The sequence below is a fragment of the Muntiacus reevesi genome, chromosome 3, assembly GCF_963930625.1.
Source record: "Muntiacus reevesi chromosome 3, mMunRee1.1, whole genome shotgun sequence".
NCBI classification, from domain to species: Eukaryota; Metazoa; Chordata; class Mammalia; order Artiodactyla; family Cervidae; genus Muntiacus; species Muntiacus reevesi.
Window position 1 is genome coordinate 3884578 of NC_089251.1, and position 16501 is coordinate 3901078.

The 16501-nt window shown below is 49.3% G+C and overlaps 1 protein-coding gene across 4 annotated transcripts in view; it reads left to right on the forward strand.

The window, feature by feature from the left end:
- The window catches only part of AK8 (adenylate kinase 8), a 133025-nt gene that overhangs the window by 78502 nt on the left and 38022 nt on the right, over positions 1 to 16501 (forward strand). For all 4 annotated transcript variants that reach the window (XM_065927100.1, XM_065927101.1, XM_065927102.1 and 1 more), the window contains one exon: positions 2138 to 2279. In XM_065927100.1, coding sequence (XP_065783172.1) covers positions 2138 to 2279 — 142 coding nt within the window. The remainder of the gene's footprint in view (positions 1 to 2137; positions 2280 to 16501) is intronic.

A 16501-nucleotide genomic window follows, 5' to 3' on the forward strand; every position in this document is an offset into this window, starting at 1 on the left:
GGGAGGGGACCCCCGAAGCCGTGACAGCTGCCCCTCTGCCCACCCCGCCCCTGCCCTGAATACTATCAGCTCCTGGGGAGTGAGGGGTCAAGCAGTAGGTTTCCTACCCCTGGGATAAGAACAGAGGACTCAGGACGGGGCTCCCTAAATCTCTCCATCTTCACCTGCCCAGGCTTGCTTGAAGTCAGCCGTCCTGTATCCCAGGGGCGAGCTTAGAACACCTTGGCCCCAGTGGGAACACGCGAGGGTTCATGGAACACTGTCTCCTGACCTACATCTCCCGAACCGAAGGGCACAAGTGCCTCTGAGTGCCTCGCACGCACCTGGGACGTGCGGTGTTGATCCCCTGGGGCCGGAGCCCTGCATCCTCTCGGCGGATGAGGAGACGGGGACTGGGAGAGCCTGTGGGACCAGTGGAGGTCGGCTGGCACCCAAGGGCAGGGCCGAGACCAGACCCCAGATTCGTGGGTGCCCCCAGCCCAGCTCCCACTCTAATTCTAAGCTCCCCAGAGTCCGGTCAGGTTGGTTTTTAACATCTTTGTTGCAATGAAGCTTTGCAGATGGAGTGCTCTGGTCTATTTCTTCCACCACATCCTGCATGCCAGACACTGTGTTAATTATGGACAAGCGAGGTGGGCGTGGTCCTCTGTCCTCGTGAGAGGCAGCACTCCGCAGAGCATTAGCTGGAGCATTAAGAACAGGGCGGCAAGCGGAGGTGAAGAAACAGATGCTAACCCACCTATGGACCGTCCTGGGAGTGTACACTCCTCGGGGGCCTGGCCCCAGGCAAGGCGTGGGGGAAGGAGGCTTGGCTGGAGGGACCAGCACTTTCAAGGGGAGGTGGAGAGCTGGGGGGAGATTCACCCGGGGGAGGCAGGCCATGGACCCTGCAGGGCCCTGTTGACCGCAGCGAGAAGCACTGGGGAGCGACGGCAGGTTTCAGCAGGGAAGGGATGGGATTAGCTGTATCAACTCCTCAGTAACCTGTCTGGGCCAGATCGTCTCATCAGGGCAAAATCCCTTTCCTGCTCTTTCCTTCAGACTGGAGAAGGAAGGCTGAAAGATGTGAAAACAAAATCAGGGAAATCCTGATTGGAGGAGGTTTAGATGGAGGTTTATGGTTCTTGGGCAGCGGGGCGGTCACTCAGTGTGTCCCGGCCACAGAGGAGAGCAGCTGGTAGTGATTTCTTCTGGATCTCTCACCCAGCTGTCAGCCTAGGGGGCCTTTGGGAAGGTTCCAGTCGTGTGTATTAGGGCCGCTGGGCTGACCCCCGGATGGCCAGTCGGAGGGTAACCAAGCATCTCCACAGAAGCTGCCAACCACTCTGTCACTGCCGCTCGGAAAACTTGCTCATCATCAGGCCCACATTTATAGCAAACAATGGTAATATTTACCAAGTATCTCTGGAAAAATGAGTGCAAAGCGCAGGAAATGCAGTGCAAATTGCTAGAATGCAGTACATTAGCAACACAGGCCATTTAATGAGTCTGGGAAGAAAGGTATAAATTTCAGGAAAATGTCAATTGCAGTAATGTAAACAAGAGACTTCTTAACATCTCCTTCTCCACGAGACTTGATTTCAGTCACCGGTTATAACTAACGCTGTGATTCTTGAGAGAGATTTGATTCTAAACAGCAAGGAGGGGAGAATCGGGGAAAGGGGAGAAGAAGGGGGTGGGTTTGCATGTGCATCGTACATTAGCAGAGAGCCTTGGGGACACGACTGCTGCTCCACTGGAGGAAAACTAAACCTTCCACTGGGGCTTCCGTGAGAAGTCTTTTGCAGCAAAAGCTGGATCCGGGGGGGCAGGGTGGGGAGAAGGGTGCCGGCACATCACTGGAGAGTTGGGAGCTGTCCTGGCTACCCATGGGCGTCTATCCTGTCAAAGTCAGGGAAACTCAACGTCAAGGTCACCCAGTGCATTCCCTCCCCGCACAGACACGTCCCCTTCATTGGTGGGACCGAGGCGCGCCCCGAGAAACAGGCACCCACATCCTCGGCCACCTAAACCCACCTCTTCACCAGTTCAAACCCCGGTCAGATGAAGTTAGGAAGCCGGTGGGCAACGACCTCGGATGCGCCCTCACCTTCCTGCTGGGTCCGAAGAGTGACCAGCTGTCCTCCTTTCTCTGCAGTCCCCGACAACATCATCATGAAGGTGCTGAAGCAGCGCCTGGACCAGCAGGACTGCGTCGAGAGAGGGTGGGTGCTGCACGGCTTCCCGCGAGATCTGGACCAGGCGCACGTGATGGACAGCCTGGGCTACAAGCCCAACAGGTGAGCAGCCCGCTTCCCGTGCGCTCCGGGCGGGTCTCTGCCGCCTCTCCAGGCCCCTGTGACAGCGGGCCGTTTGCCTGGAGCCTGCCCACGGTCCCGAGAGGGGGTGTGCCTGGCCACCCCCATCCCACCACCCGTCCTGTTTACCCTGCGAGCCGGGTTCGCATCCCGGCTCTGCCGCTCCCCTTACTGGGCCTGCACGTCCGTCTGTGAGTGATGACAAGTATCAGCCAGTCTCGCCTGCCCGCTGGGACTGTGGTACAGAGCAATCCATGGTTTCCGCCTACTGTTTTCACAATTTCCCTTTTTCATTTGGATCTTTGATGCATCTGATATTTATTTATTTACAATTTCTAAAAAGTTATTTTCTTTATTTTTGGCCAGTGTTGTTGCTGCACGAGGCTTTGTCCAGTTGCAGCAAGCAGGGGCTGCTCTCGGGGAGCACATGTTCCAGAGCACTCGGGCTCAGTAGTGGCGTCTTGGGCTCGTTGCCCCGAGGCAGGTGGAAGCTTCCTGGACCAGGGATGGAACCTCTGCATTGGCAGGCGGATTCCTAACCGCTGGACCACTGGGGAAGGCCCTGACGTTTATTTTGATGTAGGTTTGCTGTGCCAGCCTCCTTTTTCCCCAACCGTTAGCCATTTCTTTCAAAACGATGTCAAATATTGTTGAATATTCTGTCCTTCCTCCACTAACTTGAACTTGAGAGCACCCCACAACGGTAGATGTTGTGGAAATAAACAAAGACCACCCACATGAAGAAAACAGAGGCTGTCAGAGTTTGCTGTTTATACCAAGAGAGTCGGCCACCTGTTGTTCCGGGGGTATGTATTTATATGTGGTCTGACCACTGTCTGCTTGTAGATACCGTCTCTCAGTATACTTGGCTGTACTTCTAAACTTTCTGTTGTTCCCCACAAGTCTACTTCTGCAGCAAAAAGGCATGGCAACCCACTCCAGTGTTCTTGCCTGGAGGATACCATGGAGAGAGGAGCCTGGTGGGCTACAGTCCATGGGGTCACAGAGTCAGCCCAGAGTCAGACGCGCCTGGAGCGGCTTAGCACGGTATAGAACCATGCCATGCTAACCACACTTTAGCTTTATCATATATTTCAAAATAGCCAGTTAAGGACAAGGCCCTTTCATTACTCTTTTTTAAAGACTATTTTCTTTATTTCTTTGGCTCTACCGAGTCTTAGTTGCAGCACATGGAATCTTTAGCATGTGGGATGTAGTTCTCTGACCAGGGATCAAACCCAGGCCCCTGCATAGGGAGTCTTAACCTCCAGACCACCAGGGAAGTCCCTCATTACTCTTCTTTAGTGTCCGCCTCACATGCTTAGTACTCCAAATGAACACTGCTGTTGACGCTTTAAGTAACTGGAATCGCATTAGGTTTATGGCTTGGTCCGTTGCAGTCTGTGGCCCTGTTCTCTGCTTGCCCCTTCGTGAGACAATCAGCCCTTTATTGGGGCCCTTGCTTTTCATTTTAAGTGTATTTCTAGGTATTGTATTACCTGTTGTTCTTGTTGATATTGTGATAATAAGATATTTGCATCCTTTTTATCTTCTAACCGGATTTCTCAGGATTCTGAGAATGGGTACCGACTTTTCTTACTTATTTTTATGTCCCAGCTTGTTTCCTGGAAACCTCTGACTGCTTCTGGTAGGTCTTCAGTTGATTCTCTTGGGCTTTTCGGGGTGGATGATCATGTCATCACAAATATTTCTCTTTTGTGTCCTTTTCCTTTCCAGCATTTATATTTTTCATTTTACTCTTTTGCCTAACTGCGTTGCATAGTACTTCCAGAACTGGCTCATGACAGACAAGTGTGTTTTTTTGCCCCCTGACCTGAAGGATTGTCCTGTATTCTACCACAAAGGCGCTACTGTCGTTCAAGGTATGTAGAGTTTTCGTAAAGTTATGGAGGTGTAGTTCTGGGGCTTCCCTGGTGGCCCAGTGACTGAGAATCCTCACTTCCATTGCAGTGGGCATGGGTTTGATCCCTGGTCGGGGAACTAAGATCCCACATGCCTCACACAGCACAGCAAAAATAAATGCAGAATAAATAAATTTTTAAAAGCATAGTGTTTAGAGTTTAAAATGTCCGAAGTTGAAGTTGAATTTCATTCAAAGGTTTTTTTTTGGCATCTTCTAAGACAGATGATTTTTCCTTCTCTTTTTGACATGTGAATATGATAAAGTATTTTAGTAGGTTTTCTGATAGTACGTCAGCCTTTCATCCCTGGAATGACTGTCTCATGCTGTGCTATTCTTTCAGTATAGGCTTGTGCAGACAGTTTTGGTTCTCCATGACCTGCAGAGCCTCTTTCCTGTGAATATTGGGTTACGTGGCAGAAGGAACTTTGCCAGTGTAATTAAGGTAACTGAACAGTTGGCTTTAAAGTAGGTGGGTCATCCCGGTGACCTTGATTGTGCTACGGTTGGACCTGTACCAGACTTCTGACCTACAGAACTGTGGGATGATAGATTGGAACTTTCTAAATAAACTGTATCTGTGGTAATTAGTTATGGCAGCAGTGGGAAGCTAATATACTATTGTACGGTACTGGCTACACTTTTATTTAGATTTTTTTATATTAATAAGCATATGTAATATGGGTCTGAATTTTTTCCATGTGTTTTGTCCTTTATCGGGCTTATGGGATCAATGATGTGGTCATTTCATAGGTTTTCGTTCTTTGCCTATGGCCGGAATGGTTTTTAAAACCTCAGCAGCAACCGTTCCTTGGAGCAGGCTTGTCAAGAGTTTGATTTTGCGTTTCCCGCAGCTTTTGCCGTACGTGTCTTGGTGTGGTGATACTCAGCCCGTAAAGGCTCATGTCAGCCGCGTGCTCACCGCGCAGCATCACGCTGATGAGCGTGACGGGGACAGGGCCGTCGCTCTCCTCCAGCGCGGACTCTGTTTTCTCCTGGGCAGCACCGCATCCGCGTTCACCGGAGCTCAGTGGCCTCTGAAGTAAAAGAGTCCATTTTCCAGCCTCCTGTCCTGCTGTGTGGGACGTGCAGACCCGCGTCACGTCTGCTAATGTGTGTTTCAGCACGGCTCCGTTTCAGTAACTGTGCCTGAGCCGTTTAGGATTTGCCGGTGGGACGGGGTTTGTTCTCAGCTTTTCCTGCTGCGACTTGAGGTTTGCCTTTTTGAGGTCTCTGCAGTTTCTTGCCACTGATCCAGCTCTTCCAAGCATCAAAAAAAAAAAAGAAAAAAAAGAAACCTTAAAAAATTTAATTATTTTGGCCGTGCTTTGTAGCATGCAGGATCTTAGTTCCCCACCAAGGACTGAACCCGGGTTCCCTGCAGTGGAAGAGCAGAATCTTAACCACTGAACTGCCAGGGAATTCCCCCCAAAATGTTTTAAGTTGCCTTCCCTCCCTCAATTCTCCCTGTCTTTGCTACTTAGGGTTTCAGAATCCCTTTCCTGTCAGTTTTCTGTGGGGTTTTGGAGGAAACAGAGTGTGGTGCATGGTTCAACGTGCCATGTTTATCCACAACTCAACCCCTGTTTGCTTCATTGCATTTGCATGTCTCTTACCATCAATTACTTTGCTTCCTTTATTTTAGGTTGTTGTGTGGGACAGAATGAAATTGGGTTTAAAATGTTTTATTCAACCTGCTTGTCTTTTGCCTTGGATGGCTGAATCTATCCCACTATACTTTTGTTTTTTATCACTTTATTTTATGCTTCATCGTGGTTTCCTTTGTTTTCCATCTTTTTTAATGGTCTGTGTTTTCCTTTTGTTTTATTATTGCTTTTGTTGGTTTCTCTCCTCTCCGACCCTCCCCCCAGTTGGTTTAGAAGATAATCTGTTTCTAGCTCTACTAGTCTTGTCAAGATGGCTTGATTAAACTTGTATTTCTCAATTTGTCAATTCTGAAATGAAACAGACTATTCTGACTCTGTCATATGAAAGATGAAGGAGAAAATGCTCCCATACATACCACTTCCTTATTCCCCTCCCCACCTCCATTTTTGTTGGGGGGCCACGGGGGGCCTCGGGGGCCATGGGGGCTGCAGGGGCTACGGGACAGTTGGGAGGAACAGACACATGTGATCTCAGTCTGTTGTACACAGATTATTACTTTTAAGATCACTAAGCTTTTGTTTCTAGAAGTATAGCAATTACATTGTTTTTAGCTGTTCTTACTGTATTTGAGAAGTTTTTTTTCTCTCTTCAGCTGGATTCAAATTTCAATACCAGCTATTCACATTGTTCAGCCTCTCCATTTATCCATTTTGATTCATTGTTCATTTGAAAGGATTAAGTCTTTGAGTCACTTTCAACAAGGGTTCGTACATGCTTAACTTCCTAAATTGTTGCACATTTGAGATGGTCTTTCTGTTAACTTTACTTGTAAACAGCTAACAAAGTAAAGAATTCTCCCATCACTTTTCTTACCCCTTAGCATCCTGCACCATTTCTATACTGTGCTCTGACACCTGCGGGGTTGCGGGAACATCTGAGTTTTTTTACATTTAAGGTAATATACTTCTTATGTCTGGATGCTCTCTCTCTCTCTCTCTCAATTCATTTATATTCACCAGACCATGTGTCAGTTCTGGTTCTCTTTATTACTTTTCTCTGGAATATTATGAATCCTTCCCATTTCCAGTATTTCAGGAGAATTTCCTTCTAGTACATATATTAATATTTTTGTGGTTCATTCATTTGGTGTGCTAAGTTGCTTTAGTCATGTCTAACTCTTTGCAACCCCATGGACTGCAGCCCGCCATACTCCTCTGTCCATGGGATTCTCCAGGCAAGAATACTGGGGTGGGTTGCCATGCCCTCCTCCAGGGGATCTTCCCAACCTAGGGATTGAACCCACATCTTCTGTGGCTCCTGCATTGCAGGCAGATTTTTTACCGCAGAGCCACGGGGGAAGCAAGACCGATTAAATGTATGTTGGACATTCATCATCTGTCTTCCATAATTAGAATTTCTTTCTAGTAGCTTTATCTTTTCCTTTTTCTTTCTGTATTATTTTTAAAATCCGTCCTTCACAATAAGTTTATTTAAATAAATATCAGTATTATTTCTTGTTTCTTCTTTTTTCACTTCTATAATTCTTATACATTTCCCTGATTCCACCCCCCCTTACTTTTTTTTTTTTTAAACTTGTTTTGGCTGAACCACACAGCCTGCGGGATCTTAGTTTCTGGGTCAGGGATTGAACTTGGGCCACGGCACTGAAAGTGCCCAGTCTAGACCACTGGACCACCAGGGAATTCTTTTTCCTTTAATGCTGTCAGTTTTCTTTCTTCTCCTTTTAATTTTGTTTTCTTTTTCTGAAATTTATTTTTTATTGAAGGATAATTGCTTTACAGAATTTTGTTGTTTTCTGTCAAACCTCAACATGAATCAGCCATAGGTATACATCTGTCCCCTCCCTTTTGAACCTCCCTCCCATCTCCGTCCCCACCCCACCCCTCTAGGTTGATGCAGGAGCCCCTCTTTGAGTTTCCTGAACCGGACAGCAAATTCCCGTTGACTATCTGTTTTCCATATGGTGATGTAAGTTTCCCTGTTACTGTCTCCACACATCGCGCCCTCTCCTCCCCTCTCCCCAGTCCATAAATCTATCCTCTATGGCTGTTTCTCCATTGCTGTCCTGTAACTGAATTCTTCAGTACCATTCTTCTAGATTCCATATATATGCGTTAGAATACCTCCTTTTAAATTTTATCTCATCCTCTTTTCTCTGATTTCTCCTATCATAGAGTCTGTTCTCTCTATTATTTTGAGCATTGATAAGGCTCTTTTTTAACATTTTATGTGTGTGTTTGTATTTTTGGTGGCACTGGTTCTTTATTGCTCTCGTGAGGGCTCTGTCTAGCTGTGGCGATTGAGCAGGGGCTGCGCTTTGTCGCAGTGCACGGACTGGGGCAGCCTCTCTGGTTGCGGAGCGCGGGCCCTGGACGTGCAGGCCCAGCACTTGCAGCTGCCGGGCCCCGGAGCGCAGGCTCAGTAGCTGGGGCGCACGGGCTTGACTGCTCCTCAGCGTGTGGAATCTTCCCGGACCCGCGATTAAACCTGTGTCTCCCGCGTTAGCAGGCAGAGTCTACCACTGCGCCACCAGAGAGGTCCTTGATAAGGCTTTATCTAAAGTGTGCTGCTGTTTCCTGGGTAATTTTTCTTCCAAAGGGTATTCATTCTCTCTCTATTTCTCTCTTTAAACTTTTCGGACCCTTATTTGGCTGTGTCTATACCTGAGTCCCAAGGTGGGTATATTTTGCAAATCACTTGTCTCTGTGTAGGTCTGCTGTTTGTCTAAGAGGAACATGAGTTGGTTCTAGAAAACAGAAAATTAGCTTTCTATGACTGTTGGCATAAGCAACCACAAACGCGATGGTTGGATGGCATCACCGACTCAGAGGACATGAGTATGAGCAAGCCCCGGGAGGTGGTAAAGGACAGGGAAGGCGGGCGTGCTGCAGCCCATGGGGTCGCGGGGTCGGACACTGAGTGACTGAACGATCGCCGCCACCAACTTAGTGGCTTGAACAGTACCCATGTCTTACCATTCTGTAAGGCTGACGTCACTATGTGAGACGGGCTGCACTCCTTTCCGGAGGCCCTGGGAAGACTCGATTTCCTCCCCTGTTCAGCCTCTCGAAATTGCCTGCCACCCTGGGATCACCTCCCCCTTCCTGTTTGTTCAGAGACAGCATCGTTGCCACACCTGACCTTCTGTGCTCCCATCTCCCTCTGACCAGAGCCGGGGACAGTTCTCCGACTCCTGTCATTGGAGCGGGTCCACCCAGATCATCTGACCTATCGAGGTCCTTAGTGTAGCCTCAGCGCGGAGCCGCTGCTCCAGGTAAAGCGGCACATTCACGGACCCTGGGGGCTAGGGGTGGACCTCTTGGTGAGGGGCCTTCTTCCGTCCCCTGGTTGGAGTCTCTCCTCAGCCCTGTCTTAATCACGTCCTCAGCGCTGGGTCTGGAGCGCTCCCTCCTGGAAGGCTGAAAGGTCTGGCTAGTTCTCGAGCAGCCAGGACCCAGCCGGCAGCCTGAGCATCCTGTCTTCTCTCCGGTGGTCTCCAGGGACCACCGGGCTACAAGGCCAAGTTTCCACCCTCTGTTTTCTGGAGATGGAGCAGACTTCAGTGTCGATAGTTAGTTTCTGAGTAGGCTCACCATCGACCTGAAGATGAAAGGCATCAGGAAAAATGCAGGCAGTCACTTAGAAGAAGGCTGGGGGCGGGTCATTGACAAGACGTAGGGAGAGAGCCTAGTGCTCATTTTTCTGAACCCCGAGGGGAAAAACAAGTGTTTTATCTGCCAGCCCTTGTGCCAGGCCAGGGCTGCACGACCCACAGGGGACGGGCCTGGTGTTTATTAAAAGCACACAGGGAGGGTGATTCAAGAGCTTCTTTGATTTAGGGCAAGCTTGCAAAGAAGTACTTCTCCATTCACCACAAAATAAAAATGAGTTTCTCTTTATGTAGTAAATAATGCCAGTTTAATTTATTTGACCCTAAGGCAGAGGACAAGCAGAGGGGGAAAAGAAAAAGGTGTTTGTTTACAGGCTAGATTTAATCGTCTGCCTCTGTTTAATCATCCTTCTGTACTCCTCTCCCTTCATTGAGGGTGTATTTCCCCCCCCACCTTCCTTATCCCTGTCTAATCCACCACCTCCACCTTAGCTTTCAATGCAGCATTTTTGTGATTAATTTAGAAAGTAATTTTCGCCATAAACCTTCAAGCCCAGGAAGAGGCTAAGGAAGCGAGAAATATTCTAAGACGAACCCAGCCAGCTCTGGGATGAATATCGAGGCTGTAATTCTGGTTCCGTTGTGATGCCAATTATGAAGCACTCTAGCTGTGGTGTTGCTGTTTTTGACACCGGGAGGAAATCTTGACAGAATTATAGCCTGGAAATCAATCTGGGAATACGACACAGAAATCTATAACTCAGATATGAAAACAATCTACAAAGGCTCTTTTTTTTTTTTTTAGGAGGATTCAATGAAATTAGATTAAAATAAATTTACATATATATCAATTTTATTATTAAAATGTATTCATAGTAGTAAATAGAGTTATTGGGGAAGGGCAAGCTACTCTGTGCATTGGACACAGAAATAGACCCCTTCGGCGTATCAGGAAGCAAAGTTATTGTCTCCTTGTCAAATATAAATCTCTCCATAGAGCTAATAAATGGATAGTGTTCAAATGCAATGTTTTGTTTGACTCCTGCTTCATAAACCCACGGCACATAATACTAAATCGTATCTCGCTGAGCAGTATCAATCTCTCGGTTCCAACATCTCACCATGAGGGAAACAAACCAAGTCATTGATGTGTCGAAAAGAAGGAGAAAAAGTTATTTGAGAACAAATAAAATGGGCTATAAAGTTTGTTAAAATGTAATAATAATAGTAAAAAAGAAAAAAAGAAAAAGGAAGAGAAAAAGAAAGAAACAAAGAAGTGTCCAAGACTACAAAAAAAAAATCTGCCCTTGCCTGTGACTATAAAATAATTCACTTCATGCTGCAAGTTTGTAGCCCTGTGTTTCTTTTCAAAATTAATGTTTACTATGGAAGGGAGTATAGGCTTCTGATTGATGTTGGAAAGTTTGCAGTGCATCAGACAGATGCAGACGGGTTCTTTTTTTTTTTGCATCCTCCCTCCCTCTGATGCTGGGGGGTGAGAATGGGGTGGGCCATGCCCTGAACCTCCTGGTCCTCCCAGACTGCACAGCTGCAGGGCCAGCCGGCAAGGTCTGGGTCAGAGCTGTTGCTGCAGCTCTCAGAAATTCCCAGAAAGAGGGTGAAAGGGGGGGGACCCTCGCTGAGTCGTTGCCCATTGAATTCACGATTTTGCTAGTGCTGTTTGCTGTAACATTTCGCTCTTTCTGTGTCCCGCTGGACTAGCTCTGGGGGCGAGGGAGAAATCACCCAAGGACAGCATTTTTGATGAGCTTCTTGTGTCCGGGGTTGTTTTGTGCAAACCGGCAACTGCTCTGTAGGTTCCTTCGCAAGCGTGGTGGGTTTTAATTTCTTATTTATTATTATTTCTTAAACGAGACAGTTGTGTGTCCCACATCTAGAGGCGCCCAGAGGGCTTTGATTGTCCCTGGGGAGGCAGTGACAAGCTCTTCGCATTGCATGTGGCTCCCAGTCGGTGCTGGGTGTCTTGTTGGCTTTTGCTAAAAACACAGCCCTTTCCCCCGGGGAACCGGAGAGCAGAACTGCCCAGGGGACCCAGACCCGTGGACACAAATCCCCCCTACCCGGAGGGGCTGGGACCACCCCCCACCCACCCACCCAAGTGCCGCCTGCCTGGCGCACTTCTCGGAAGAGCGGGGCTGGAAGCTTTCAGATTTCCTGCAGCCTTGGAACAAGCCTCCACCCGGTGGTGGGAGGCAGCCCGGAATGTTCTGATCAGGCCACGGCCCGGCTGGCTGCCGAGAACGGCTTTCTCTCTCCTCCCCCCGCCCCCCATCTGCATCCACTTCCTGCCTCTTCTTGGCTGCGGCTCTGCCACGTTCCTAGGGCGAGTCCCTGAGAACACTTCTTCCTTCCCCAGTCCTGCCGCCTCATCTTCTGCCCTCTTCGTCGCCCTGACAACAGGAATGATGCTAGTGATGCCTGGGGTCTGCTGAGTGCCAATTCTCTGCCTGCCTTGCATCTCCTTCAGTCCATTCGATAGCCCCTTAAAGTAGCTTGGTTCAGGAAAAGGCATGTGGGCTCAGAGAAGCTGGGGCCTTTGCCCCAGACCGCCTGGAGGAGACCCTCCTTGACCCCAGCTCTTTGCTCTAAATGGCTGCGTTGTTCCTGTTCTGCAAGGTGATGAGTGTCTATCCCTGTTCACTGGCTAGCTCGCTCGAAAAAACTACATTTAGCCTCAGTTGTCCCATCTGTCAAATGGAGCAATAACCTCTCCTCTTTGAACAGGACAGGCCCCCTGCTCTGCGTGTGTGTGTGTGTGTGTGTGTGTGTGTGTGTGTGTACCTTATAACTGGCAAGTGCCGTGGACACAGTGGGCTCTGAACACCCTACCCACCGCTCCTCTTGGGAGGACAGACTCTCATTCGAAGTGTGCAGGCATGTGTGCTCAGCTGCTCAGTTGTGTCCGACTCTTTGCAGCCCCATAGACTGTAGCCTGCCAGGTTCCTCTGTTCATAAGCCTGTCCAGGCAAGAATCCTGGAGTGGGTTGCTGTTTGCTCCTCTAGAGGCTCTTCCCGACCCAGGGATGGAACCTGCATCTCTTACAGCAGCAGGCGGTTTCTCTACTGCTGAGCCACCTGGGAAGCCCCGATTCAAAGTGTGGGACATAGTTTTCTCTCCTGTTCTCACATGATAAATTACACACTCACATGCCCCAAACATGCGTGCCGCTGATGTGCCTACATGTTAAAAATCATGAAAAACATTTATCATGTCAGTTACTCATGTGATTTAGTTTTGTTTTTGAATATTGCTTTATTTATTTGGCAGTGTCGAGTCTTAGCTGTGGCATGCATGATTGCTGTTGCAGCATGCGGGATCTTTTAGTTTCGGTATGTGGAATCTTTAGCTCCCTTACTAGGTATCGAACCCAGGTCCCTGGTTCTATCAAACCCCAGGACCACCAGGGAAGTCCCACCCATATGATTTTGAATTCCAGTTTCATAGAAAGAGGCTACAATGGCAAATACCGTTATACGTTGAGCGATGATCCTCAGAGAGTAATTGCTGTATTCATTGTAGGTTGGCACAGATAACTCATTTCTATTCAAAATATTAATATTTTTACTCTAAAGTCTCAACCTGCTTGCTTTTCTTACCTATGGGAAGTATTTGAAGACTCCTGTTGGTTGGAATTGAGGAAAGTAGCCCCTTTTTCACCCAGCACGTGAGACGAGAGAGGGACCCCGAAAGAGACAAAAATAAAGCCCCCTTTTTGTCCGGAAGGGTCCTGTGGAGCCAGGCAAGCTGGGAAATTGTCATCAGGGCGTTTAACCATGTTGACAAATCCCTCTGCCGAATGCTGTTCTGATCGCTCAGGTTCCACTATGTTAGATAATGGTATAATGTGGTACATTATGAAACTAAAAAGTGAACTGGTATATCGTTAATATGCCAGAGCTCTCTGTCTGATTTTAAAAGCTGATTATTTTTTAGTGGCCTGCGGCCCTGTGTTTTGCAGGACCACACAACGAGACCCTCGGAGAATGGCTTTGCCGTTTCCGACGTGTTCCAGAGTGAGGAGGACGCTCTCGTCCCTTAAGAGAACAGCAGTTGGCCCAGAGAAAAATTAAAATATGAGATGGAGAGGATTTCTCGCCTCTCTCTCCTCCTCTTATTATCACTTGGTCCTTCCAGGAAGCTCTCATATTTCTGCCACTGATCCTTATGTGGATTAAGGACAATAAACAGCCCATTAATAGAGGCCTGAACTAGGAAATGGAGTTGGAATCAGCCGCACAATTCAGTGGCTGACTGAGGTTAATAACTCCATTACTCCAGCTCTGCGCCGAGCCGCCCGACGGGTAGGATGTTAGCCTTATCTTACTCCTCATTAATTGAGCTAATAGAACCCGCCTGACCCTGCCTCGCGGCTGCCATCTGAGAGTTTGCCAGACATGGACTGGAATACATATCATCCACCGAGCGCTCCGCTGTGCCTTTTGTTTTTGGCAGAACGTTCTCTCTTAAATTTCGGTGAGCTGAAAGGCCCCTCCTGACAGCAGAGTTGCCGTTCGCACGTCCACAGCCGGGGCGACTGTGACCCTGTAGCCTGGCTTGCGACACCGTGTTTGCAGGACCACACCCCGAGACCCTCGGAGAACGGCTTTGCCATTTCCGACGTGTTCCAGCCACTCTGACCCCATCGCCCAAGCAGTGGTGTCCATGGGACCCTCTATGCAGATGTCCACTCAGGTTAGAGGGCTTCAGAGTCAGAGTGGACAGCTTAGGAGGAAGTACGTGTTGTCTCAACAACCTGTCTGGGGTCCAGGGTGAAAGAGCGTGCGAGTCATGGGGCTGGGAGTGGGGTCAGCTCCAGGCCTTGTCTCTTCCGGGTCTTCTCTTTTCTTAGAACATTTGTCCACTGTCTCTTTTGCATCCATCCTTCCCTGCCCCCAAAGTATCCCAATAGTTGGATGTGTTTCTGACGGCCTCGCTGTACAGCCCACTGGTAAGCCTTCTGCAGATGCTAGGTAACCTTTCTAGGCCTCGCTATCTGTCAAATGAGATGATGACCCAGCCCTTCTGACCTTAACCTTTGCAAGACTCATGTACGTGTTTGCTGGGAAAGCAAACATGGGTGGGACGTGAGAGTTAGAAGATGCTCTGTCCATCCAAGATGGTGTTGTCAACAAATCGAAAGTCAAAAGCTGAGTTTCCTGCGGCAGAGTATTCACCTCTCTGCATCCCAGTTTCCTCAATGAGGACCAGGAACCTAGGCATGGAGGACGTGAGGTAGGGGTGGGAGGCGGTGATGCAAAAGCCCTCTGCCCACAACCTGGCGCTCGGTCGAGGGGCTCCTGGCGTGGGAGCCCCTCTTACTCCTAGAATGCTGGGAGCTCCAGGCTTGTGCACGGAGACCAGAGCCTTTGACAAGCAAGCTCAGACCAGTTCCTCACCGAGGAGCTGTGGCCCCGGGCTGGCCTCTCAGCTGCTCCGTGCACATAGTCCCCTCTGGATGGGGGAAGATACTGTCCTTGTTACCTTGTGATTTGTGGGGCAGAAGATGACCACGCAGACACACAGGGGCCAAACCACACTTGTTGCTGGAGAAGCCACAGAGCCAGACAGGTGGGGAGATCTGAATGCTATAACAGCCTTGCGGATCGGGAGCGGGGGCGTGTTGTTCTGTAAGATTGAAAGGGTTTTTTTTTTTTTTTTTTTTTTTGCGGCACTGCACAGCTCGTGAGATCTCAGTTCCCTGACTAGGAATCGAACTCAGGCTCTGGCAGTGAAAGTGCCAAATCCTAACCTTTGGACCACTAAGGATTTCCCTAAGGAGTCTTTTGATGGTAGACACAGCACGATGACACTCAGCGAGATGGGAGGCAGAGCTCTGTGACTTGCGGTTCCAAAGGAGAGGTGGGTGCCTTGCAGGGCCGTGTCGGGGGCTGCACGCTGGGGACATGGTGACCACAGCTGAGCTGTGCAATGCAGCTTCTGTCTGGCAGGAGAGCAGTTAGCTCAGGTTTGCAGTTCTCTTGGTGGATTGGCTCATGTAAATAATTTCAGAGGCTCTGTGGCCCGGGGGCTGTCCCCGGATGGAGTGTGGGAGCCCCGGAAGTGGATAGATCAGAGTGGGGCTTGGCAAACAGCCCAGGAAGGAGAACGCAGGGTTATGAGCCCTGACTTCTAAACCGGGTGAGACAGCAGTTGTGGAAGGCCTATCACACCCGCCTGTCCTCGTTCTGTGTTCTTCCCCTTTCACGGTTGAGGCATACATTTGGAGACAGCATTAAAGAGGTGAAAACCCAACCCGAGGGCCATCCGTCCCGGCCACCCTTCATCCCTCCAGCACTTCTGAAAGTTCTGCCATCGTGTGCTTGGGCGAGACGTTCAAGTAAACTGCCGTGTCCATGCTCCCCTATCCACTCCCCGGAGACGAGGCCACCTTCCTGGGCCGCCAGCTTGGCTTCCACTGCCCTGTCACAGACACTTGGCACACAGGAACAGCGCATCCCAGCCATTCTGGCTCCGATGCGCTTTGCTGCAGCAAGAAGAAATACTAGCTGGTGATGGGAATTTGGCAGCCGCTTGGGAGGTCAGAGGGGAGGCAGAATGTGGTTCTGAGAGGCGGCAGCTGGCTCAGTCACCAGGCCTGGAGCTAGGAAGGAAGGGGTACCCTGGGCCTCAAGCTCAAAATTGCGGTCAGTGGTGGTGACGGGGCCCCTAGCCCCAGCCATGGTCCCTGGGAAGTGAAAGTGAAGTCGCTCAGTCGTGTCCGACTCTTTGTGACCCCATGGGCTATAGTCCACCTCACTCCTCCGTCCTTGGTATTTTCCAGGCAAGAGTACTGGAGTGGGTTGCCATTTCCTTCTCCAGGGGATCTTCCTACTCAGGGATCGAAGCCAGGTCTCCCACATTGTAGGCGGACGCTTTACCATCTGAGCTACCAGGGAAGTCAACAGTCGCTGGAGCTGGAGCATTTTAATCCTTCCATCACTGAGAACCACAAGAAGATAAAGGGAAATTCTCCCATTATTTTCCCACCTAGGGACTGTTGACATTTCACCACTTATTTCCAG